The 25258-nt window shown below is 49.3% G+C and overlaps 1 protein-coding gene across 1 annotated transcript in view; it reads left to right on the top strand.

Moving 5' to 3' along the window:
• The first annotated feature begins 9798 nt into the window (after positions 1 to 9798).
• Tmem255b (transmembrane protein 255B) overlaps positions 9799 to 25258 on the top strand; it is a 28438-nt gene continuing 12978 nt past the window's right edge. Inside the window, exons 1-4 of the mRNA XM_051169708.1 lie at positions 9799 to 9986; positions 13278 to 13420; positions 15575 to 15637; positions 23619 to 23708. Of these exons, the coding sequence (XP_051025665.1) occupies positions 9932 to 9986; positions 13278 to 13420; positions 15575 to 15637; positions 23619 to 23708 (351 nt within the window). The 5' untranslated portion in view covers positions 9799 to 9931. The remainder of the gene's footprint in view (positions 9987 to 13277; positions 13421 to 15574; positions 15638 to 23618; positions 23709 to 25258) is intronic.

Raw genomic sequence — 25258 nt, forward strand, 5'->3', positions numbered from 1 at the left:
CCTATCCTTTGCCAGGGAAGAGTGGAGGAGAACAAGAAAGGGCTAAGTGCTCAGGATGGTATCCAGCGTGGGCATTGTCAAGTCTTCACCAAAAGGGACTGAGGGCGAGGCTGACTTCGTGTCCCACACTCCAAATCTGGGCATATTAGCACTTTAGGCTCCTCCATGGGAATGTTGCGTTGTGGCACTCGGCTAACTTTTCTTTTCTTGACATCCACTCTGGGTCTGTCAGACACATGCTGTGCTGGGCAGGAGCTCTGCTGAAGTGAGTCTCTAGGGAATGCTGTGCCATCATTCTACGGCTCCCTATTATCGTATTACAGTCTGTCTTCTTTGCTCAGTCCTGTGCACCATGCTCCACCAGGAACCAGGTGTCACACAGCCACTGGAAGCAGGCGGGGTCGGGGGAGGCAAGACATCCTTGAAAACATGATGTTGGAAATAAATGTGATTACCCAGACATTCAAGATGAGCGTGATCTGATGTTTTAAAGGCCAACTGTAAAGCCTTAGCCACAGAGCGATATTTTTCTAAGGTTACCTGGTCATTTTCTAGATGTGTCGGGTAGGGGTGCTAACCAGGATCACGGTGTTGGGTGTAAGCAAAAGCTGTACCCACTGTCCTTCCATTGCCCAAGTCTGTCCTCCTCGGCAGCCTAATATCTGATATGGTCTGGGCACCCGGGCCCTGGTGAGTAGCTGGGTCTTGTTTCCAGGCTGGCTGGTGGCTGTGCTCTCTCCTTTCAGCAATGTGCATGCACGGTGCTTCATAGCCTTTTTGGCTAAACCAGGAGACATTGTACAAACTGGTGGTTGCCGGAAAGACCTCTTTCAGTGGGAAGGGGTTGAAGTGGGGTGTCATTCTTCCTGTGGAAATGTGAGCCATGAGAGACTCACTCGCAACTCTCGGCCAGAGGGTATCACAGCTGCAGAATCCTCCCAGCCGAGCTCTACAATGTTATTGATTTTAAAAATTCATGGCTCCGAGGACATCTGCGTCCCCAGCTCACTTCCCACCTGTCCCTGCAGGAGGGTGGCCTCTTCCATCTTTCTGATGGCTGCGTCTGCATTATTCATCTCCAGCTCCATCTCACGGGCTATTTAGTTTCAGGAGGTTTTACGTGTGTGTCAGCACCACCCACTTCCTCAGCTCCGAGCCAGCAGATGACATAGGACTCTGGCTAGCGCCCTCCAAACAGCTGCTGGGGGAAGCCAAACTGTGGATGGGGCAGGGGGAGGTGACCACATGTTTTTGTGGCTGATGCTGAGAGCGGATGAAGCCTGTACCCTTGTTTTAGGGTCCAGTTGTCACCTGTGTCCTCAGATCAGTGGGGGCCTTCACACCAATGTGAAGCTCCGAGTCCTCACTCAGAGTGTTAGCCTCTAGCTGTTCTCACCTGACAGGTGGCAGAGGCTATCCTGGGGTCTGGGGGCGGGGGGAGTTTAATGCATCGTCCTCCAGCACACTTTTGAGTATCTCCTGGTCCAGAGGCCATCTAAGAGGAGGAGGAATGGAGCGAACGTGCCTCCAATAGGTCTACTCTGGTTATAGGACTGATAGCTGTCATCTTTTGTCACCATCCTTCCATCCTTTTTTACTCATGAAAAAATAAACCTTGAGTCTCAGCACTCTGGGCATCCTAGACACCCAGGCCAGCTCCCGCCTCTGGAGGTGGCTAGAAGAACTTGCTATAAATCAATAGGGCTGGCTACATGGCCAGCATGACACCGTACAGGACACTTTATTACTGTGATGTTCTGGTAAGGGAGGAGGCTCGTGGCAGAGGGACAGTAGCCATTTTCGTTTCCAAAAGTCTTTCCCTTTTTGTTTCTCCTAAGCCTAAACCCAGAGCAGATATGAACGGTGGGGAAAAGGGGAAGGCAAGGGTTCATAGGCACCAACAGCCTCTTTAAAGAGCAGGAAGGACTCTCTTGGAGTTGAGGACAGGGACAAGGAGAGCCTCAGCCACAACAGCAGGAGGAGTGTGGCGGGGGAGGTCACACAGAGCTCCAGACTCAGGAAGCAACGTGCAGGTCATGTCAGATGTGCCTCTGCCCAGCCTTCAATGCCACTGAGACACAGCTTGGTGTAGACCTGGAACTGAGAGCCAGTCTTAGTGTCTGAGCAGTGTGAATGTGCGCATTGTGATACACACGTGAACAGTGTGAGCATGTACCTTCTGGTACACACAACGAGCCTGTGCGTGAGCAGTGTGGGCATGTAATTCTGATATACATCAGAGACTGTGTGTGAGCAGTGTGAGCATGTGTGTTCTGATATGCATGTGAGTCTGTGTGTGTGCAGTGTGAGCATGTGTGTTCTGATATGCATGTGAGTCTGTGTGTGAGCAGTGTGAGCATGTGTGTTCTGATGTGCACACGTGAGCCTGTGTGTGAGCAGTGTGAGCATGTGTGTTCTGATGTGCACACGTGAGCCTGTGTGTGAGCAGTGTGAGCGTGTGTGTTCTGATGTGCACACGTGAGCCTGTGTGTGAGCAGTGTGAGCGTGTGTGTTCTGATGTGCACACGTGAGCCTGTGTGTGAGCAGTGTGAGCGTGTGTGTTCTGATGTGCACACGTGAGCCTGTGTGTGAGCAGTGTGAGCGTGTGTGTTCTGATGTGCACACGTGAGCCTGTGTGTGAGCAGTGTGAGCGTGTGTGTTCTGATGTGCACATGTGAGCCTGTGTGGAAGACCACAAGGTTAAGTTGGACTGAAATTTGTATGCCTTCACCATCTTCACATGCTAGACAGGTCCCAGGTCAGCGAGGGAAGGAAGGCCCTGCAGTGGAAAACAAAGGCAGGAGGAGCCCCCTGGGAGGTGCTGCCCCGGGCCAGCACCTGAGACCTGTGTGGTACCTACCCTGACGCAGCTCTACCTTGTGGGCTCAGCTCCACTCTTCAGGCCTAATATGAGCCCAGTCTTGTGACTCCTGCTTCTGCCCTGGTCCTTCTGCTAGAACAGTGGCCACACGGGCCTGACTGCTGCCTCTAGAAACCATCTTATGCTCTACCATGTACTGGGCACCAGCCCCATGTGACCAACCAAAAGGTGAGTGACCTACTGAGCGCTTGATCACGCCAGGACTGGGTGCACATGTGGAACTTCCAGGAGGAGCTGCTTTGCTCGCCTCTGCTTCTCAATAATTGTAGCTAAATCTTAAAGGGCAGGTCTGTGTGGCTTGTCTTCTCCTCCTGCTCTGTAGTGCATAGACAAAACGAACAAGTACTCTGTTGGGTGAATGAGTCAAAGTTGAGTTAAAAATCAATATCCAAGTGAGCACTCAGAAGTGGAGTTAAGTGCTGACATCAGACCTACCTGATTTATATATTGGTCCTCCCACTGACTGATCATTTGCCTTTGGAAAGCTTATCCAATTCCTTGGTTTCTCCCTCTGTGATCCACAGCAACAATGAGGATTAAATAGGCAGCACGTGAAAAGAGCAGTCACAGTGTGAGACACATAATAGGTACTCAGCCAGGGCTAGGCTTGCCTGTTCCTGGAGTCTTCTGGAAACATGGGTTGCCTTTTATGAGAGCTTTTGGATATGGGGGGATGCTAGGAGGTTTGTTCTGGGGGCAACATCTGAGCCCACAGGCACAGAAAGGAAGTCAAGGCAGGAAACCTGACACTGGGCTAAATATTTTGCTCCGACAGGAAGGGATCTGGGCCTGTGAGGAAGTCTGTGCCTCTGTCAGAACTACTTAGTTACCTTCCAAATGTCAAAGCAATTTGCAGGTCTCTCTGACTATCTTCAGACCAGCGGAAGACAGATTTCTTCAGCTCTCACAATTGCTTGTTGGGAAGTCTAAATTAGATTACATTTTAAAAATACCCAGATTCCAGACTATTGCTCCCTGTGGAGTTCAGCCTGCTATGGCCAGGGCTGGGCCTTGGGCATCAAGATGTCATGAGAGATGTGGGTGAGGCTTCTGCCTGCAGCTTGTGATGCTTTTCTGTACAGAAAACTTTTTCATGTAGGTAGAAGGACATTTTTATAACATAAGTTATGTGATGTGCACTGTACGCCACGCCCCATGGTGGAGGTCCTTTCTCCTTCTACTCCAATTTTCCTGAGGATACCCTCCCAACGCACTCATAACAAAGCCTCGGAGCTATGGTGCTATCTGTCAGTCCAGTCAAACTGACGCCGGAAAGCACTGTCATCAACATCCACGCTATTATGAAAAGGGTTTTGAAAATCATCCTTTTCCAGCTACCATATAGTTGCTGGTTGGAGCATCTCTACATGATCCAACCAACCAGGGCCAGCCCTTCAGAGATGCTGGAGCACGCCTCCACCCGATGGGAGCCATTCCTGCAAGCTCTGTGTTGAACAGCCTGCCCTTGCTGATTGCCAACAGGTCCCCTGAATGAGTGGACAAGCAGTGTTGCAGAGTGACACAGTCCAGTACGAGGCAGTAATGGGCTGTGTGAATTTCAGCTCATGGTGATGAGTGGAAAACACCAAAAACAAACAACAACAACAAATGACAGCAAAGAAGCACATCCTAATCACTTCTACAATACTCTGCTATTTCACCAGGAATATCAGCGGACTCTGAGGAAGAGACGGAGAAAGGAGCTTCAAGAGACAGACAGGGAAAATGTGGGAGTGATATTACTGGGGTTTTTAGGGTGCAAATCTGGGCGCTGGAAATCCCAAGAAGTACAGTCTGGTTCCTGGCTCCAGGACACCAAGTTAAAGAAGCAAGTGATGTGAAAAGCAGAAAAGATTTATTCAATGTGGCCACAGCCGGAAGAGGAACAAATCAATGTGTCTAGTCTGTCTTCTGGATACTAATATGAGGTTTGGGGTTATCGAGAGAACACGCCGTAAAGCACTAAGTAGCCATAGCCGTGGTCCGCGTGACCCTATTCATTGTTGGCACATTGTTGTCTCTGCTCTGGTCTGTCCAGAGAACTGGTCTGTTAAGCTATAGAATGGCATCAAGTCTTTTCACGGGAGGAAAGTCCCTTCCCTGGCTGGCACAGGGCCCCAGTCTGTCCCTTCTCTCAACAGCAGATTCTCAGGGAAGATTTAACTCTTTTGAGTCCGTTGATTTAATTCTCTGGTAGCATGAAAATTTGTTTTTAAAATGTCTTCTCTCCTACCGACATAGCTACGATGGCTGTGTGTCAGAACATGGTCAAAGAGTGGAGGTGGCTGGGGAGATTTCTGAGAGCCTGTGAGAAAACTCCAACAAAACAAGCCGTGAGTCTCGAGACCTCAGTTTCTTTAGAACACAGTGTTGTCCCCTGGAATGTGTTTCTGTGCCCCTCCCAGGTGGAGGGGACAGGAGTGCCTTTACTTCAGCTGTTGTTACTCGTGCGCCTCTATGGGAAAACACATTTTTTTGCTACATGTGCTTGTCCTCGTGATTGCACACTTTACTCGGGTGACTCTTCCTAACCCTCGGGGTATAAATTGTCTGATGCTCTGAATAAAGTTGTAGAAATAGGTAGTATAATTTTGGGGGAGGCTTTTCCAATCATCCATTCCAGGTCCCAAATAATGGGTGCCATTTGTAAATATATGTTATAATTTAGGGGACATTCCTAGTCACCCACTCTGGCTCCCAAATGAGACAGAGACCTGTTAGAGTTATCCACCAAGCTTCAGAGCACTGGAGCTGGGCAGATGGTAATTTATCCTCGACCTCTATGCTAGTCTGGCTATGTCCCAGCCACCTACCCTGAATTCCTTGCCATACTGGTCCTGCCTGGGCTGCCTCTGCTCCATCAGTCCTCATGGCCACGCCTCACGCCCGTGCCCTTTCTCTCCTTCCTCCTCTCTCTCCTTCCTCCTCTTTCTTCTTCTCTGTCCACCTCCTTCCTTTTTTTCTCCTCCTCCTCCCCACCTGAGACCCCCCTCACTGGATCAGAAGCCCAGCCTTCCTCTCTCCTCTGCCCAGTCAGTGGCTGCTCAGCTGCTTTCTTAACCAATCAGAGATAATTGGGGATCAATGCTTACCCAGCGTTGATTAATAAGCACAACAATGCATATGTCTGGATTGCAACCGGGGCACAGAACCCAGCATCTGCATGCACACCAACCCCCACCGTACAGTTGCCTGTTACGTGAGGCTTTCTTCAGCTTCATTTTAAAGCCCCGCTCTGCCAGGTTTACACCACCTCCAGAGTGGCAAACGGATGTGTGCCCCATCGTGACTATGCTGGTGATTTCGTGGGTGTACATGTCAAAAATCTATGTTGCAGGGCCAGGGGCATGGCTCAGCAGGTGAAGGAGCTAGCCACCACACCTCATGATCTGAGTTCAAAGCTCTAGATAGAAGGAGAGAATCAACCCCAGCAAGCCGTCCTGTGACCGCCACACTCACGACACGGCACCTGTACAAGCATGCAGGCACCGCTGCATGCATAGATGCGTGCATACACACATAAATAAGTGTATTTTTAAAAATATCTATTAATCCTCCACTTAAAAAAAAAAAAGGACAGTTTGGTGTATGCCAATAAACTCTCCACAAAGCGAGCTTTTGGAGGTGCTCAGACACACCTCATTGCAGTCGGCAGGAGAGGGGCTCCTAAGGCACAATAAGAAACTCAGCCACTGGCCTGCACTAGTCACCCCCAAACTTAGTTATGCTGAGCCACGTGGCCAATGTGTATAAACGTCCCTTTAGACTGAGAACAGTCAGATTGTGGCCAATTTTGTAAAATACCTGGCATGCCTCCCACTTCCTGGAATTTTGGCCAAGGCAAATTTTGGCCAGGGCAACCAGGCATCTGGTGCCCACAGACCCCTGGGCAAACTCCTATTAGCCCCAGGCCCAGGCCCAGGCCCAGGTCTCTGCAGAGCCTGCCTGGTTCCTGCAGCTGCGTGCAGCACCTGCCTGGTCCCTGTCCTCTGTTCTTGGCTGAGCTGGAAACACGCCCAGTGTCTCCTTAGAGGCCATCTGCCTCCACATCTGCATCTCTACCAGGGTCTGGACTCCTTCTGGGCCAAGCGTGGGCATCTCTCTGCTTGCAGTGGTCAGCTCCTAGCCAGATCTGAACAGTCAGCACTCAGAACAAAGGTACCCACTGCTGCCTCTATTTCCCCGACAGGTGGGGATTTCACCCCCTCTCACCACCTCTCAGGTGATTTCGATTCCATGGGGCCTTGGAGAATTAGCAAGGTTGTGACAAATCTCTGGGTGCCCACGGGTAGCAAGATGAAGGCTGACTGGGCTGCTGGGATTGGGGTATGACTGACTGACTGGTTGGACTCACTCAGACGGTCTGAGGCCCCTTTCAACTGCCTCACGTTTACCAGGAAAATTTCTCTCTTCCTTCATAGGCCATAGACGGCTCTGTTGAAACTGGGGCACAGAATCACTGTTCTGATCTGGGAGGGGACAGAACTCAGGGCTCAGCTCCCACAGAGCAAAATAGGCCTCCTCTTGCCTCATCCTGTGAACAATTGGTGATCTGGGAAGAGGCCCTGTAGGAGTTCTTGAAATGTCTTTATTTTTAGTTGATGGTACTGGAAATCTCTCTACAATGCACTAAGGCTCAAAACACACACACACACACACACACACACACACACACACACACACACACACACACACCCCTCACAGAAACTGTCCATGTGTGTTAATGCACAGGTGTGATAGACTCCTTTGTACCCTCACACAAATACCAGACAAACTTCCTCTCTGTAGCCCAGGCTAGCCCCCAAACTCATGGAACCATTGCTTCCTCAGTTTTCTCAGTACTGGGATTAAAAAATACGAGACACCATTTGCAGTTTAATTCATGGTATTTTTAATCTGTAGACATACTCAGTGGTATTTATGTACTGGCCCCAGCCACCAGGGTGCTAATACTACTGGTTGCAGAATATCTGTTATTGGTGATGTCATGGCCTCAATGTCTCTTGTAGTTACAAAGAAGTCTCAGTGCCCAGATGGTCACTGACCAGCGTCAGCATCCCTGGTGGCTATGTACTGGCCTCAATGACCCTGAAAGTCACGTGCAGGTTTCAGCAGCCATTGAAATCATGTGCCAGCACGGTGTGGCTCTGATCTAGCCATGTCTCATTGTCTGTGTATCTCTATGCTGGGCAGCCACTGTCTCTGCTCATTGGATCATGATCTTGGCTCCTACAGTGACCTCTCAGTGGTCTAAACAAACCTCAAGGTCCCCTACCCCCATCCCATAGAAAAAGGTCAGAAACCTTTTAGTTTATTATATTCTAGATTCTGCACTCCCTGGCGTGCTGACCTTCTCCAAGCTGTCAATGCCGGAGCCCTTGGAGACACCCCCTACCTTGGCACACCAGCATTGCTATCTGCTTGTTCACTGATACGTCCCCAGTCCCCAAAACAGTGTCTGGAACAAGGTGGGGGCTCAGGAAGTCCGGAGGCTGGAAACTGCCCTGCACTCTCTGTGGTCGTATGTGCTATCACTATCTCTGTCACCTATGTAGATTGAGCTGTATGGCTCGGTTGCTTCAGGTGCCTTGTGGCTTGCCCGGCTGGCTTGGTTCCTTTCTTCCCTGGTGATGGACATTCAGTTTGAGACCACCTGTGTGGTTGTCGCAGCCTGTGAAGAGTATTTGTGGGCACCCATTTATGCCACTGTGAACATTTCCTTGTCTCAATGTGTGCCTATGAGGACAGCAGGGGCTCTCCACAGAGGCTGCACCCTCAGCAGAGGCTGCCTTAGCACCAGTAGTACTTTAAAAAAGCCTCTGGATGATTCTGGCAGCGCCAGCAGCGTAGAACCACAGTTCTTCCAAAGGACTTCCTAAGGGTCTGCCCCTGGGCTACTCTTAAAGCCTGCTGGGAATATCATCAGTGTGCCTAAATCTGGCTTGTGGAGTGGTCATACAGGGGGCAGTCCACCCCTCACTGTGGGCGCAAGTTTCTGAGTTTTCTCCACTGTTAGCAAGTTACCAAGCAGCATTCCCTCCGTGGTCCTCTGCTTAAGTTCCTGCCTTGGCTTGTTTCAATGGTGGACTGTGATCAGACACGTAAGCCGAAGGAACCCTTTCCTCCCAGGCTGCCTTCGATCGTGGAGCCTTTACTGAAGCACTGGAAACCTTGCTAAGACACGCGCTGTCTACTCAACGTGTTTCCTTGCAGCCCCTCCCCTTTTTCCCACAGCAGCCATCAGTGCTGTGGATCTAAAAGCTGGGTGAGTGGGGTGGTAGGAGGGCGTCCCTAGAGAGCCACAGCCCTTGGTGCCATGTGGGGCATGCCTACAACAGAACCCAAAGCTGTGCTGCACGCAGCTCCACAAGAACTGGGAAACGCCTCCATCCATCGCGTCCACCTGTGTGCAAGTGTGCAGAGCATTTTGTTAATGGCTGCTGGGGGAGGGCTCAACTCACTGGGGTCTGAAGTGGCCAGGGGCTGAGTCCTCCCCAGCACAGGATGTAGGGCCTCTGGTCTGCACCTGTGGAGTTTCTCTACTTCCCTCCATCTGAGCCTCTCAGTTCTTAGTCTGCGGCCACCTCTGATGGAGGGTTGGGCTCGGGCCAGCAGTCCACGGTACTTATTCAGGTACGTTTCTCCTCACTGGGTCTGTCTTCCGTCTCTGGCAGTAAAAGCTCAGGGTCGTTTCCTAGACTCTAATTTTCCAGGGACTGGAAGGGGAAGAAGGGGAGGAGAAAAAGAATGGCGAGGTGGAGGAGGAGGGGGGAGGAGGAGGGGCAGGCACCAGGAACTAGGAGGGAGGAAGGGAGGTGGAGATGGAGAGGGCAGAGGGGTGGTGGAGGGAGAAGGGAAATGACCAAAGGAGAGAGGAAGACAGCAGAGGAGACCTGAGTTCCCGTGGAGCACAGGAGAGCAGCTGGACACAGAGCTGCACTTCTCGGAACTGCTGCTGGGACTCCTGAAACCTAATCATCCAACCAGACAGGAGGAGCCTCCAAGTGGCTGCCCCAGAGCGCTGCCCTCCCAGTGGAGGGCACTTGGGGAATGCAGCCGCTCCCGCCGCCTGTGCCAGGCCCTCTGGCTCTGCTGGACACCACAGGTTAGCATCATTGGCATCTCTATGGCTGGCAGGCAATTTTGGGGACTCAGGAGCTGGCTTACAGGTCTCTAGCTGGTCTGAGAGGGGAACTGCTGGCTCAAGGCACAAGGCAGCGCAGGACTCCCTTGGGGTTTGGGGCTGGGGACTCTGGTTTCTTGACCTTTGAGTTCATGAGGCCCAGGCCGCCTATACGCTGGCTGGCGCTCCATCCTTCTGCTGCATTCTCATTTCTGCACCAGTTTCTTCTGTTTGTGTCCCCAATGCTATGTTTTTATTAACAGACACAAATACTTTTAAGTGGTGCATCCCAGACCCATACCTTTTCTGTCCAACTGCTTTTATTTTCAATTTCTACACTTTTCTGGGAAATGTTTGAAAGAACCTGGGAGAACTTCCTGCCCGAGGGAGAGAGAGGTGTTGAGGGATTTTGGAGTTATTGGTGCCAGCGAAGGCTTTCACTTGCCTCACTCCCCAGCCGTCTCTAATTGTTTGATTTCCCACAACAAGCCTGCCTCAGCTGAAGCCAGGTCGGTCTGGGAAAACAGGAAACCCGATGCAAGCTCTGGCTCCAGCCACTGAGGCTTGGGTGCTCCTCTGGGAGGTAGCTGGGCCTTGGAAGGACACCAGCCCATTGTTCCTGGTGGCCAGAGGGTGGGAGAGGTTTTTAAGAAGAAAGGACTTCCCACCTTGGGTGACCCTCTGCCGTGGATTACGGAATCAGGTTGGGGTGGGGTGGGAGCACTAACCAGCTGAGAAAGTAGGTATCTGCAGGCATACCCTCAGAACATCCCTGTGTTTTTTAAGGGAGTAGGGCAACTTTCACAGACAGGTTCTGAGGACCTCACAGACTCCGCCAATCCGGTTGTTGCCCGGTGATGTGTTTCCTCTTCATCCACACCAGGTGCCACATCCTCCCAGTTTGAGCCGGACACTGGCATCCTGAGAGTGAGGGGCCTGGCCCTGCTTAGTTTTCTTCCTCCTCATGGGCCTGAGCTTGGTCCTCACCCACAGTAACTAATCGGGTAGCAGTGGTTTAATTAGTGGCGAGGCGCTGTTTACGCACAGGGCGATAGCGCCTTGTTGGTGGGGTAAGGAACACAGGAGACGGTGCAGTAACTGTCTGGATACCTGTTGTGTGTGAAATGACCTTTTACCCCAAACCTGATGTAGAAATGCTTGCATCTGGGCATCTCAGACACCCCTGCCTTCTTATCTGGGCCTTTTTTTTTTTTTTTTAACTTCCTTATTTTATGCCGTCCTGAGTACTCAGATGTGCGTATAGAAGAGACGTTGGGTAAGATGCTCCTTTCCCTGTGTGTCTCACGGGAGTCGGCTGACCCTAGTCCAAGTAGCTGCTTAGTGCTCCTGCCTATTCAGGTGCAGGTGGCCTCCCCACCCACCTCAGCATACCACCTGGATGCTTTCTGCCCACCAATCCCCACCTCACCCCTCGTTTTCAAATGTTGCAGTAATTAACCTGGTAGTAGTGGTTTAATTAGCAGCCAGGTGCTGCCTATGAGCCCTGTTGAGGGGATAAAGGACCCAGTGAGGTGTTTACACACCCCATCCAGAATTCTCCTTCTCCTCTTTATAAAGTCTGTCTGTATCATCGCTCACCTTATATCTGATGGCCTTCCATCACGAGACCAAAGGCTCCCAACGGGCAGGGTTCACCTCATGTTCACAGCAGTGCGTCTGGGATCTGAAGGCATCTGTGTAGCATGGATGCTCACTTAAGTAGGGGATGGGGAATCGGGGAATGAATGTGAGATCAAGGAGGAAAAACATACCGGTGAGTGGGAGAATAAATGTGTGTGGTGTTTCTGCAGGTGACATTCCAGTAAGGCCGTAGGGTGAGCTGAGGCAGGTGCAAGGGTGCCATGGGCTCTGGGCATAAGCCTTGCTCTCAGAGAGGTAAGGGAGTGCGGACTGGGAGTAGGAAGGGATCCCAAATCCATATTTGAGGCTAGGACTTGCATAGCTTGGTCCACATAAGTTCCATCTTCTTCCCCTTGGAAGCAGTGAGGCCAGAGGTAAAGGCGACCATTGCCAGCCTCTGGGAGCCGGTGATTAATATGTTGGGGATGGGTAGACCTGGTCCCTCTGTGGGGTCGGGCTGAAGGGTGGTTTAGAATGAGAATCTCAGGAGAAACCTGCCACGCCCTGGTCTGGAGAAGGGTGAGGACGGTGACTAGGGATGACCAGGGCCTCATGAACCGGGTCTTGTTCCTGGAGGTGTGTGTGCCCTTGCTGGGTCAGACAGAAACTGCTCTGGCAGGTCAGCTGAGTCATTTGGAGTGTGAGCAATCATCTGTATCGTCTGTAGTTCTCTTAAGATTTATGTCTTTAGCTTGTAACAGTCCTTTTCTTGGGCCATCATAACCTTGACTTGTGTTATGCTTCACTGGTGGGATCAAAGATGTGTGAAATCTTCAAATGAGAACCCATCAGAGTGTGAAGATTCACCTGTTTGGATCCAGAGGCCAGTTGATTTTTTTTGTTTTCAAGACAGGGTTTCAGGCTGTCCTCGAACTCACTCTGTGGGCCAGGCTGGCCTTGGACTCAGAGATCCACCTGCCTCTGCCTCCTGAGCACTGAGATTAAAGATGTGCGCCACCACGCCCAGCTCCAGCGGCTATTTGAGAGGAGGTGTACTTTGGTAGGCAGGCCACTCCCTGATGAAGCAGGCACTGTGCCGTGTGTACACACATGTGGGCACACATGAGTGCATACACACTTGCACGGGTATACACACTCACAAGGCATTGACTTGTAGGACTCCGGAGCAGGATGAGCCACTATACTTTTCTTCCACTCCACTTGTGTTTGCAGCGACTTGGTCAAATGCTGGATCAGAGCTGGCCATAGCCTGTGTTCAGGTGTGGCTGTGTAGTGATTAGGAGAGGCAGGTGTGTCTGGCAGTAAGGAAAAGAAGACGCAACCTTCTTGCCAGGTGGGTAGGTCCATACCCAGAAGCCTTAGCAGCCGACAAAGAGGGGCCCTGCATCTGGGACAGAGCTGCCTCCAGCACTTATGGCACCTATATGCCCCCTCCATTCCCTGGAAAGCCCTTCTCTCCTAGGACTTGAGACGAAGACAAGCCTCCAGCCTCAGTCAGTGAGCCCTGGCTACCCTCAGGGCTGCTCACTTGCCTGGCCCAGCTGGGACAAGGCTTTACCTCTGTTGGTAGAGGGCCAGGTGTGGAGCTCACAGGATTCCAAATGAGTGAGCCTGGAGCCCAGTGGGCAGCCAGCCCCCAGCTCGCTGACATCCTTTTCTTTCTCCTCATAGAGGGCTTCGCAAGGAGAAAGAAGATCTCTCTCTGGTTTGTGGGTTCTCTGCTGCTGGTGTCCACCCTCATCCTGACCATCGGCCTTGCTGCCACCACCAGGACAGAGAATGTAACTGTGGGCGGCTACTACCCAGGGATCATTGTGAGTCAAAGACCTATGGGGGACTGAGCAGGATGCTCAGTGTTCTACGTAGAGAGATGCATTCCCTGCTAGGCCATGGTGCCAGAGGAGAGGGGCTCATAGTCCTAGGAAAAAGGACTCCAGCCTGATGCCTAGTATCTGAGAGTGCAATCCACAAAGAGAGAGGACTGAAGGCTGCTGGTCAGAGGGCCCTGAGATAGGCCACTGTCTTCCGCCATGTTGGCAGGCCAGTGTCATCACCGAGCCCCTGGAAGTAGAGCAGGCAGGAGAAGGGTGTGACTTGCTGGTGGCAAGAGGGTCCAGGGCCACATAAATGTGATAAAGGTGGGGAGGGGCCTGGAGCTGAGGAGGGCCAGAGCCTCTAGATGTCTGAAGAGATTGCAGCACACTCCCTAGAGCCCTGAAGGACCAGCCTTGCTGTCCCTGGGCATTAGCACATGTAACAGCTTCAACAAAACTCTTGGAAGATGTGCCTAGTAGCTTTGAGAGCCCTGTGGGGAGCATGTGGATTGAAGATTTGTTCATGATATCACCATTGAAAACAAGAAGAGCATAGCTGGGCTGACTTCCCATGAATGGGTACATGACTCCAGGGACAGTGCCAGTAGCTTCAGCAAGGTGTGTCTCTCAGCTCTCAGCATCTGAGCATACCTTACGGTTCATTTTATACAGTTCATTTTATCCTTACATTGTTTATTTATACATCCTGTGTGTACGTGAGTCATGTTTTCTACCTGGGTAGAGTTCACAGATAACCCTGCGTGAAAAGCGTCTATGCAGGAAAAGTCTTACTGTAACACTGCACAGAAGAACATACCAGAGATGCCAGCCTCACACAGGGCTCTTTTGCCACATTGCCTGGGCAAGGAGGGATTCCTGAAAGTCATGAGCTAGAGCATGAAAAGGTTTGGAATCTCCCATTCTCTGCAGACTAGGACGATCAGCCTTGAGTGCTTATTCTCCAGCCACAGGTGTTGGAGATTCTCACCTCTGCTGTGATAAAACACTGACAAAAATACAGGCAGGGGGAGGAAGGGTCTGTTTTTAGCTCACGACATCAGATTATAGTGCGTTGTTGTTGTGAGAATGTCACAGCGACAAGGCTTGGAGCTGCTGGTCACATGACATCCTCAGTCAGGAGCAGACAGCATAATGCATCCGTGATGGTTGTTGCTGCTTGTGTTCAGCATGATTCTTATATTCTCATAGGGTTCAGGACCTCCTGCCTAGGGAATGGTGCTGCTCACAGTGGGCTGGGTCTTCCCACATCACTTAATGTGTCAATATCCCACAGACATGCCCATAGGCCAACCGAATGTAGACAACCTTTTTGTTAGTTTTGTTTTTATTTTTTGTTTTTCGAGACAGAGTTTCTCTGTGTAGCCTTGGCTGTTCTGGACTTACTTTGTTAACCAGGCTGGCCTCGAACTCGCAGTGATCCACCTGCCTCTGCCTCCTGAGTGCTGGGATTAAAGGCATGCACCACCATGCCTGGTTTGTAGACAACCTTTTATTGAGACTCTTTCCCCAGGTGACTTTAGGTTGTGATGAGTTGATAAGGTCAGTGTGAGAGCCCCAGGTCCCTAGAAAGGTATATGAAGACTTAATACCTGAGTCCTAGGACCAAAAATTGAACTGATTTCATAGAAGCATCATCTTTTTCCCCACCAGGGGCCTTAGGCGATATGCTGCCTCTCTCCAGGGACAGAAACTCCATGCTGTGTGGTGGGAGTGGCCACACTCTTCTTCCCACAAAGTATTTAATTAATTAATTTTTAAAAGACAGGGTCTTATTTAGTAGCCCAAGTTGGCCACCCTCCTGCCTCAACTTCCAGAGTGCTGAGTTTATAAGGTGTGAGCTACCACACCCAACTGGACAAAACATTTTAAGGGTGAATTACTAAATATTTAAAAATTATATTTACTTATCTTGAGGGGGAGAGCAAAACGTATCCTATAGCACATGGAGGTCAGAGGAAATTGGTTCTCTCCTTTTACCATGTGGGGTCCTGGGGTTTGAACTCAAGTCATTAGGCTTGCCAGCCAGTGCCTTTATATACTGAGGCATCTCGCCAGCCCAGGGGCAGATGTTAACTGGACGGGTCAGTATGATGCTGACCAGCTGTCTCTCTCTTGTTCTTCCTTTCGTCTCAGCTGGGCTTTGGGTCCTTCTTGGCAATCGTTGGCATTCACCTGGTGGAGAACAGAAGACAAATGGTAAGGAGACACATCTCTCTTTCAAAGCGGCCTTGTGGGGAGTGTTAGCCCCTCAGTATAGCTACAGCCACAGCTAGGGTTTCCTCTCCACAATCATCTGAAACCCCTGGACCCTGTATACTGTACAACCCAAGACTCGGGCCTGATTGGTACCGTTTACAATGTGGTCTAAATGAACATGTCCCACTGAGGATCAGAGAGAGGTGGAGATGGAAACAGAGCAGGGGATGCTAGGGTCAGATGTTAGAAACATAGTTGCTATTCTATGGCTGTGAAGAGACACTGTAACCAAGGCAACTTATAAAAGAAAACAGTTAATTGGTGGTTGAGACCATGGTCAGCATGGCAGAGAGTGTGGCAGCAGACACAGGCAGGCATGGTGATGGAGAAGGAGCCGGGAGCTTATTTCCACAAGCACAAGTTCAAGAGGGAGAGAGAGCACTAACCAGGAGTGGCGTGGGCTTTTGACGCCTCAGAGCCCACCAGCAGTGACACGCCTTCTCTAACAAGGGCACACCTCTGATCTTTCCCAAATAGTTCCACCAACTGTAGACCAAGCACTCAGCTCTATGAGTGTTTGGGGACTATTCCTATGTAGATCACACTAGCAGACATTTAGATGATGCTGTTTGTCCAAGTTCATGGCGTGTCAACACCCATCTGGTACAGGGTACTACGGGCTGTATCTGTTGGTACACTGTTGTGGATTATTGTCGGTTATCACTTTCTGTAGGTCCTGTTGGGGTGCTCTGGGGATCCCCCCTCCACTCCCTGTACCATCCAGGGATGGGTTTATAGACACGCCATGTCGTGATTTTACATGTGTGCTGGGGATCCGAACTTAGGTCCTCATGCTTGCATGGTACACGCGTTACTGCCTGTGCTGTCTTGCTAGGCCCAGCTTTCAATTTCAGTGAAGTTTTAACACTTACATTTCATTCAGGCTTTTGGCCCACATTAGTTTGTATGAAAAATGTGGAGCTGAACTTCCTGGCATTCCTTTGTGCTTCCTCATTGTCTGAACACCATTTGTTGGAGTCTGTTTTTTAGAAGTTACTATAAAATATTATTTTTTTATTTTTTAAAAATTAAAGTAATCCAGCATAGTGGCACATGCCTTTAATCCCAGCACTCGGGAGGCAGAGGCAGGCCAATCACTGTGAGTTTGAGGCCAGCCTGGTCTAGAAAGTGAGTCCAGGACAGCCAAGGCCAACACAGAGAGACCCTGTCTTGAAAAACAAAACAAAACAAAATAAAATAAAATAAAATAAAATTACATCATTTTATCCATTACCTTCTTCCCTCCAGTCCCTCCCATTTATACCTACCTCCTTGCCCCTCTTGAAATCATGACCTCTTTTTCTTTTTCTTTTTTTAAAGAAATTACTTATTTATTTATTATTATATATACAGTGCTCTGCCTGCATGTACACCTGCATGCCAGAAAATGACATTAGATCTCATTACAGATGGTTGTGAGCCACCATGTAGTTGTTGGGAATTGAACTCAGGACCTTTGGAAGAGAATCCAGTCCTCTTTACCTCTAAGCCATCTCTCTAGCCCGACCCCTTTTTCTTTAACGGATATATAACCTGATAAATCCATTTAGTGTTACTTGTATGTATATGACTTTAGGGCTGACTACTTGATATTGGATAATTATTTTAGGTGGCTCATCTCCAGTGAAGACTAATCGTCCCTGTTTAGCATGCCTTAGTGTGCTGGGTGGTTCTATGGTGGCTTGACACAGAGTTATCTGAGCTAAGGAACCTCAATTAAGTAAATTCCTCTATAAGATCAGGCTATGGGCAAGCCATGGCATTTTCTTAATTAGTAATTGATGTGGGATGGCCCAGCCTGTTGTGGGTGGTGCCACACCTGGGCTGGTGGTCCTGGATTCTAGAAGAAAGCAGACTAGGTAAGTCATGAGGAGCAAGCCAGTAAGCAGCACCCCTCCATGGCCTCTGCATCAGCTCCTTCCTCTAGGTTCCTGCCCTGTTTGAGTTCCTGTCCTAACTTCCTTTGATGATGAACAGTGACATGGAAGTGTAAGCCAGATAAACTCCTCTCCCCCCAACTTGATTTTTAGTCATGCTGTTTCATCACAGCAATAAAAACCCTCCTAAGGCACTCAGTTCCTTGTAGTTCTTTGTCTGTGGGGTGGGGCCCAACGTCATTTCCCTCCTCCACATGAGCATGTTTACTGGTGTACTTATTCAGGTCTTGCTTAAGCACCCATATTGTTTTATCATGGGTGAAATCCTTCATGTCATGTCTAGGAGGCCCAGTCCCTCAGTAGATTTCCTGATCCTCTGCCTCTTGGTCTGTCTTCCTCTTTCATGATGGTCTCCAAGCCTTAGGTACAGGAGTTGTGCTGTAGATGTATCCATTGGGGCTGGTAAGCTCGTGATCTCTTGTTCTTTCCCTTTTGAGCCGTTGCCCATCTCTTGCAAAGACACCTTCTCTGTTGAGGGCTGGGAGCTATCGATCTTGTGTGGCTCCTGTCAAGAAGTTCATGTCATTGTTCATCATCAAAGGAAAGTGGGACAGGAACTCAAACAAGGTAAGAACCTAGAGACAGGAGCTTATGCAGACAGAGGCCATGGAGGAGTGCTGCTTCCTGGCTTGCTCCTCCTGGCTGGGCTGAGAGGTTGGAGATGATGCATGAGAGATTGGAATCTCTTCTTTCTCTATCAAATGGGTTCGGTGTCCATGTCAGTCATCTGACCATAAATGTGCGACTGGTTTCTGGGCTCCCACGTCTGCACCACAGATCCTATGGGTCTGCCCAAGAGCCACACTACTGACTTGGTTTCTTCAGCTTTGTCATTAGCTCCACAATCAGGAGGATTATGTGAGTCTTACATCTTTGTTTGGAATTTCCAGGTTGTTTGTCTTGAGCAAGATCCCTTGCAACAATCATGACCTTCCGCAGCAGGATTTCTGGTAGAGACTGTGCTAAGTGTGAGGTGCCGAGGGAGCAGCCTCGGGAATACAACATTTCCTTGCCTAGCATGGCTTTGTTTAAACTTATTTCACAAGTGCTTTTAGTTTTAAATATAAGTTTTGTGATTACCTTACTCAGCATGAGGTTACCGTGTGGGCATTGTTTTGGTGGGCCCCTTGCCACTGGCTTTGCCAACTTCATTCCAAGCCTGCAAGCCATAGGACTCACTTACTGGTTCTGCTGGCTCTGCAGTGGGTTTCTCGGATTGTGTCTGCAAGATGTGTCACCTTGCAGACAGCAGCTTTGCCTTGCCTGGTGGAGTATAGAAACCCTGGCCAGAGCTACTCTGGGCCTGGCAGTTGGAGGATAAGGACTCAGAGATGGTGCAGTGGTGAGGGGAGCAGGCTCAGCAGCGGACAAGTGGCTGTTGTGCCCTTGTCCCTGACAAGCTGTGTGTGGCTCCTGCATGATCTTCTCTCCTTTCAGAAGAATGTCCATTTGGGTTAAATTTGTATGCTGAGCACACATTTCAGAACAACACTAATTTACTATTGAGCACCTTTATTGGCGCCCATATAGAAGTTTCACCCTTATTGACTAACTTTCACAGTGTTAGAAGGTATTTTGTATGATACTGGGGGAGAAAATTAATACCATATCACCCAGCTGTAAACCCTGTGACTGCAACAGTGGTCTGCCTGTGAGATATACTGGTACAACAGTGGCACAAATGGGGTAACCAACCATTATTTAAGATTTGGATTTGAGGCAGGTATACTCCATGAGATAGAATCCACACCTGACACTTCTAAATTGGCCAAGAACTGGAGAATGAGCAGGTCATGGTCCTATGGGAAACCTACCAAGGGAGTAAAACTCTGGCACTGGGCACTTTAAATCCGAGCCCACCAAAGGTGCTGTACACTGAGGGCCTGAGCCACTTTAGACTTCAGTGCTGACTTGGGCAGAGCTGGTACTTGAAGAGGCATCTAGCACAGAGCTGGCTACAGTGCGCATTCAGGAATGGGAGCCACTGTTTTGTGTCTTCAGGGAGCATTCAGAATGTTCCAGGGATGGCATCAGGCTGGGCAGCTTCAGCCAAGGAGAGGATATATTGCTGCAGCTGGGTAGACTGCTTTTCTTCTAATTTCTCTTTATTTTAAATTTTACCATAGAAAAATTGAAGCATATGTTAAAGAAGACAGAGTAGCCTAATACCCCTTATGTGTGCCTATCGCCCACCTGTCAGTCCAGAGCTGATCTTTTGTCTCCTTCCGGACTTCCCTTCTCATGGGAGGTTGATTTGTGTTTGTTCCAGTCTCTCCACTCTGAGGGTGAAACCTAATTAGAAATGGTGTCGCCATCATCTCTGCCTGTTATTATGACAATCTCCAGTGGAAGCCAAAGAAAGACTCAGAGGGAGGGCTCTTCTACAAGCAGGACAGGTGGCATCCCCTGGAGAGGGCTCCTGCTACCCGCCAAGTCTCTCAGCATCACCCCTTCCCACTTCCCTTCCCTAGGCCCAACTGACTCAAAGATGGCACTTCTATGTCTAGCGAACAGCACTACCAATTTGAAAATAAAATTCTCGTGGCAATTGGTCACAAGAAGCATACACAGAAACTGGGTCTTTCCCCTGTCAGAATCCCCCTTGAGGCAGGTGTGGCCTCTGTGACCCTTCTGAATCCCAGGAGGATAAGGGGGCCCAGCTTCTTCCTTTACCATCACACTGGAGTGTTGGGTCACAGGCCCGCCCTCCTTCCTCACAGGGACTAAGGAAGAAACTCTCTCTCTCTCTCTCTCTCTCTCTCTCTCTCTCTCTCTCTCTCTCTCTCTCTGTGTGTGTGTGTGTGTGTGTGTGTGTGTCCTGTCTTTCTATCTCTTTCTGTTTCTCTCTCCTGTCTTTTTATTATCTCTTTCTGTGTGTCTGTGTGTCTGTCTGTCTGTCTGTCTCTCTCTCTCATCTTTCTATCTCTTTCTGTGTGTTTCTGCTTATCTCCGTCTCTCTATATTGGACTGGCACACTGTTTCTGTTTCCTCACACATGGCCATGGAAGCAGGGGAGGGGCATGGGACCTCTGGCTGTCGTTTTCTCTAGCGCACTGTGACTCGGACCCAGATCAGTCATTCACCAGCTGTTTGGTATACTCTGTCTCAGAAGGCTGGGGGACTTCTAGACACCATCAAGGCCAGAGCAGAAATGCTGGCTTCTTAAACACGGGGCACATGGGATGTCCAGATCTGGCTGGTTTTTTTTGGACGGAATAGGCTATCCAGACCTTGCTCCAGAAAGCAGGCCAGCATTTGTGCAGTTATTTTTTTTCAGCACCTGGAACAGCTCCCAACATAGCAGAGTGCCTCAGGGTGAAATGCCTGTGTTAGGGACATTGGGCTTAGGGACTTAACACCTGCTAACTCATCTGATGGTCTTTGTTCATAAGAGGATGGAGTTCTTTTCCCAAGTGTGTGGGTGACCCATCTGCCTTCCACCTCTGTGGTGTGCTGCCCACTTGCCTCTTGTCTAGTACTTGAGCTTAGCCTCTCTCTGCCCACTGCTATGTTCTCCTGCTATCATGACATGACCCTCAGGTTCTGGGATACCCGGCAGCCTGGATTATGACAAGTATAGAGTGCTGGTCAGGGTAGTTCCACTCTGGTTGGCTGGCAGAAACAGTGGAGAAGAAAAGCCAGCAATGTCCAAGGATAGCATGGTAGGCCCAGAAGCTTCGGAATGAGATTTTCCTATTAGGAAAGGCTCCAAATGGCCCCTGTTTTGTGTCACCAGCTGGTAGGATTGGCTGTGAAACATCTTGACTGATGGGCTATGCCTGGTGGGTGGCAGTGTGGGGGATGGAGAAGGATCTTCATTAGTGTATAATTTGCATGGACTGAGGTTGTGGAGGTGACAGATTGGCTGTGTGAAGTTGGGTTAGGGTCATGTACCAGGCATGCATGTAACACATGTTGACAGTTGCCTGTGGTATGAGTCGGAGTTTCTGCTGGGCAGAAGGCTGAGGATCCTGGAGCTGAGATCATTTCCAAGGCTCTTAGCCTCCAGATGACTGCTTATTCATTGCACTGTCCATCTGGAGGCAGAGAAGAGAGTGTGGCCAGCACTCCAGATGCTGCTGTGGTTCAGGGTGGCTGGGAATCTGGGTGACTAGATTCAGGATATGGGTCACATATGCACACACAGGACGACTTGGGGGACATGCTTGGAGGAGGCTTCTGATCTTGCCTTCCTTACAACAGAGTTCTGACTTTTGGGGTTCATGCCAAACAAAAAAACTGATAGGAGAGAGGAGAGAGTGGCAGAGGTTATCAGAGAGCAGTGATAGGGTGTCATCAGAGTGCAAACACATTATCAGTGCATGCGCCAACCCGGAGCCTGAGAGTTCTGATTCTACACTGGGGCCAGAGAGATGCTTGCTATGTTTGTTATTTCCTTCCTTCCTTTTATTTCTCTCTCCCCTTTCCTTCCTTCCTTCCTTTCTTTCCCTTTCTCTTTGTTTTTCCCTCTTTTCTCTTCCTCCTTCCCTCATTCCTTTTTCTTTTTGAGACAGGGTCCTACTGTTGTAGCTCAGTCTATCTTCAAACTCACAATGTAGACTAGTCTACACTTGAACTCACAGAGATCCACCACCTTCTGCCTCCCAAGTGCTGGATCATAGATTTGTACCACCACGTCTGGCCTTTGCTTGCTATTTCTTTCTTTCCTTTAAAAAATGTTATTTAAATTTTTATGTGCATTGGTGTTTTGCCTGCATGTGTATTTGTGTGAAGGTGTCAGATCCCCAGGAGCTGGAGATGCATTCTGTTATGAGCTGCCATGTGGGTGCTGGGAATTGAACCTAGGTCTTCTGGAAGAGCATCCAGTGCTCTTAACTGTTGAGCCATCTCTCCAGCCCCACTTGCTATTTCTTGATGGTTGCCCCTTTCCTTTTTTCCATGTGGCTGGTGATCCTGATGACTTTATGCATCTCCCAAGATTGAACATCAAACCCACACACTTACAGATCTCTCCTGCTGGGGGAGGATTTGCAGATAAGGGGAGGGCTCCCAGGTGGGTTTAGGATGTGTAACCACCCGGCAGACTCTCAGGAAGGAAATGCAGGTTTGTTTTGTTTTGTTTTTAGCTTGGATCTCAACATACACTGAGGCTGCCTTGGCAGCCTCATCCTCCTGGCTCTGGGGTTGAGTTTGCTATCATAGTCAGGTCCAGGAATCCCTTAAGTTGAGTTAATTTTCCTGTTTGTTTGGTCAATCAATCTGGAACTGTATCAGAAGGAAAACTGAAAATAAAGGTGGTCAACAACTATATGGAAGGCTTTGGCCTCATTAATAGTCAGAGAAATGTAAATTGAAATATTAATAATCAGAACTGTAGTTTGAGGTGAACATTTTAAACCAATTTCTGGATGCAAGAAAGTAGATGTTTTATTGTCAGTGGCTAAGTATGTTCATAGGACAGTGTAGCATTCCTTCTCAAAAATTTGAAGTGCAAAAAACCTAAATATTCTACACATCAAAGTACTGGGTTATAGCACATGTTCAAGGAATTCATCCTACAGAAACTCCCATTGTGAATGCATTTGTTTTATAACAAACATAGCAGTTGGGATCTCGATAGTGGACAGTTTAAAAATCATGGGCAGGTACTGGGTACTCTGTGGCCAGATGTGATGCTGGGACCCCGCAGGCAGGGGCGGTGCGGAATTAATCTGGTTATGTTAGAGGCATAGGGCAAGAACTCATGTGTGTATGAAAACGGGAACACATTGCAGTTGGGTGTGCAGAGGTGGGGCCATCAAGTGACTTCCATGCAGAGGTTGCCCTTGTGACTCATGGGACAGACCCCACAGCATGTACCACATGGGTGAGTATGTGGCTAAGCCCCTTGGGGCTGAGTCACAGGTGGGTGGAAGTAAAGCAGCGAGGGTCTGGCCAGGGCACCACACACCTCCACTAGGGCTCTAGTTGGTTTTTTTTTTTTTATGTTGACAAACCCACACTCTTCTATCTTCTTCTCCTAGTTGGTGGCGGCCATTGTGTTCATCAGCTTTGGTGTGGTGGCGGCATTCTGCTGTGCCATAGTCGATGGTGTGTTTGCAGCACGGCACATTGTGAGTACTACCTTTGGCTGGCACACTGCTTTTGCAGTATGGCTCATTGTCCATGTGAAAACAGAATTTCAGTTACAGAGCTGGCCTTTGATGTTTTCACAGTGACAGGCTTCCATGGTGAGCTGCCCCTGCTGTCCATCTTTTTCTTGCTGAGTCTGGCTCCAGCAACTCGAGTCCTCTGCCTCCCATGGGTCACATGTGCACAGCAAACACAGACACATGCCACACACAGAAGACACAAGTACGACCACACACAGCAGATACAAACATCCATCGTACGCAGCAGGCACAAACACACATGCCACACACAGCAGATGTGCACATGCCACACACGACAGATATAAACATACACAGCCACACAAAGTAAACACAACACAGCACACCCAGCAGGCACAGTCACACACACCATACGTAGTAGACACAAATACACAGCAGATGCAAATGTCCTTCATTATTTTAGTTACTTACCCCCTCCCCCATCCTCCCTAAGCACTAGGGAACCTTTGTTCCTGCTCCTCAGTTCTGGAGCTCTGTGTCCAAGTGTCTGTTCTTGGCACTCTCACCACACTTAAAGCAAAATGCATCATGAAATCTCAGACTTTGATCTTCTACATGTTTATAGTTTCATGGTCTCTCTTAAAAGATTTTTGGTGCCTTGATGTGGGGCTACATGTATGAAAAATCATTTTATCTATTTAAAAAAAGGACTTTAAGAGAATTTAGAGAGTCCTGCTGTCGGCACAATTATGAGTGGCCAGGAAGAAGCCATTGTGCGAGCCTGCATTTGAGCTGTAGCCAGTCCGAAGGTGGCCCCCACAGTGAACAGGCATGTGTACTCACCTGTTTATCAGGTGTAGGGCCAGGCAGGCTCCCAGGTGCCACAGGCAAATGACAAGCCAGCCAGGTTTCTTCCCTGATGAAGGGGACCAAAACAGTGAAGAAACAAGTGCATGTGTGTCATGTGACATACTGTGCTGCGGTATGTGCTGTGACATGAACGGCATGATATGATTAAAAAAAAAAAGAGGCACAGTAGAACATGTGTACAGTGATGTTGGAGGACATGCCGGAGATTGACGTGATGTGATATGGAGTGGGAGGTTATCTACAACGTGGCACGGTGCGGTATGGATGGTATGTAATGGCGTGACGTGGTACGGCACAATGTGCCATGACATGAGAGGACAAGTAGTAGAATGGGGTGTGGCATGCTCATACAATGTATATACTGTGATATGAGGTGTGAGCGACATAGTATGACATGGTATGACATGGTATGACATGGTATGACATGGTATGACATGGTATGACATGGTATGACATGGTATGACATGGTATGACATGGTATGACATGGTATGACATGGTATGACATGGTATGACATGGTATGACATGGTATGACATGGTATGACATAGTATGACTTGATATGCACCATTTTAACCCAGTGGGAATTCTGTGTGTGCATCTGCATGAGTGTGTAAGTGTGTGTAGCTCTCCCAGTACATGCAGTTGGGTGTCCAGACATCTAGACATCTGCCTTCCCTGGACAG

This window comes from Acomys russatus, chromosome 27, assembly GCF_903995435.1.
Source record: "Acomys russatus chromosome 27, mAcoRus1.1, whole genome shotgun sequence".
Classification (NCBI taxonomy): Eukaryota; Metazoa; Chordata; class Mammalia; order Rodentia; family Muridae; genus Acomys; species Acomys russatus.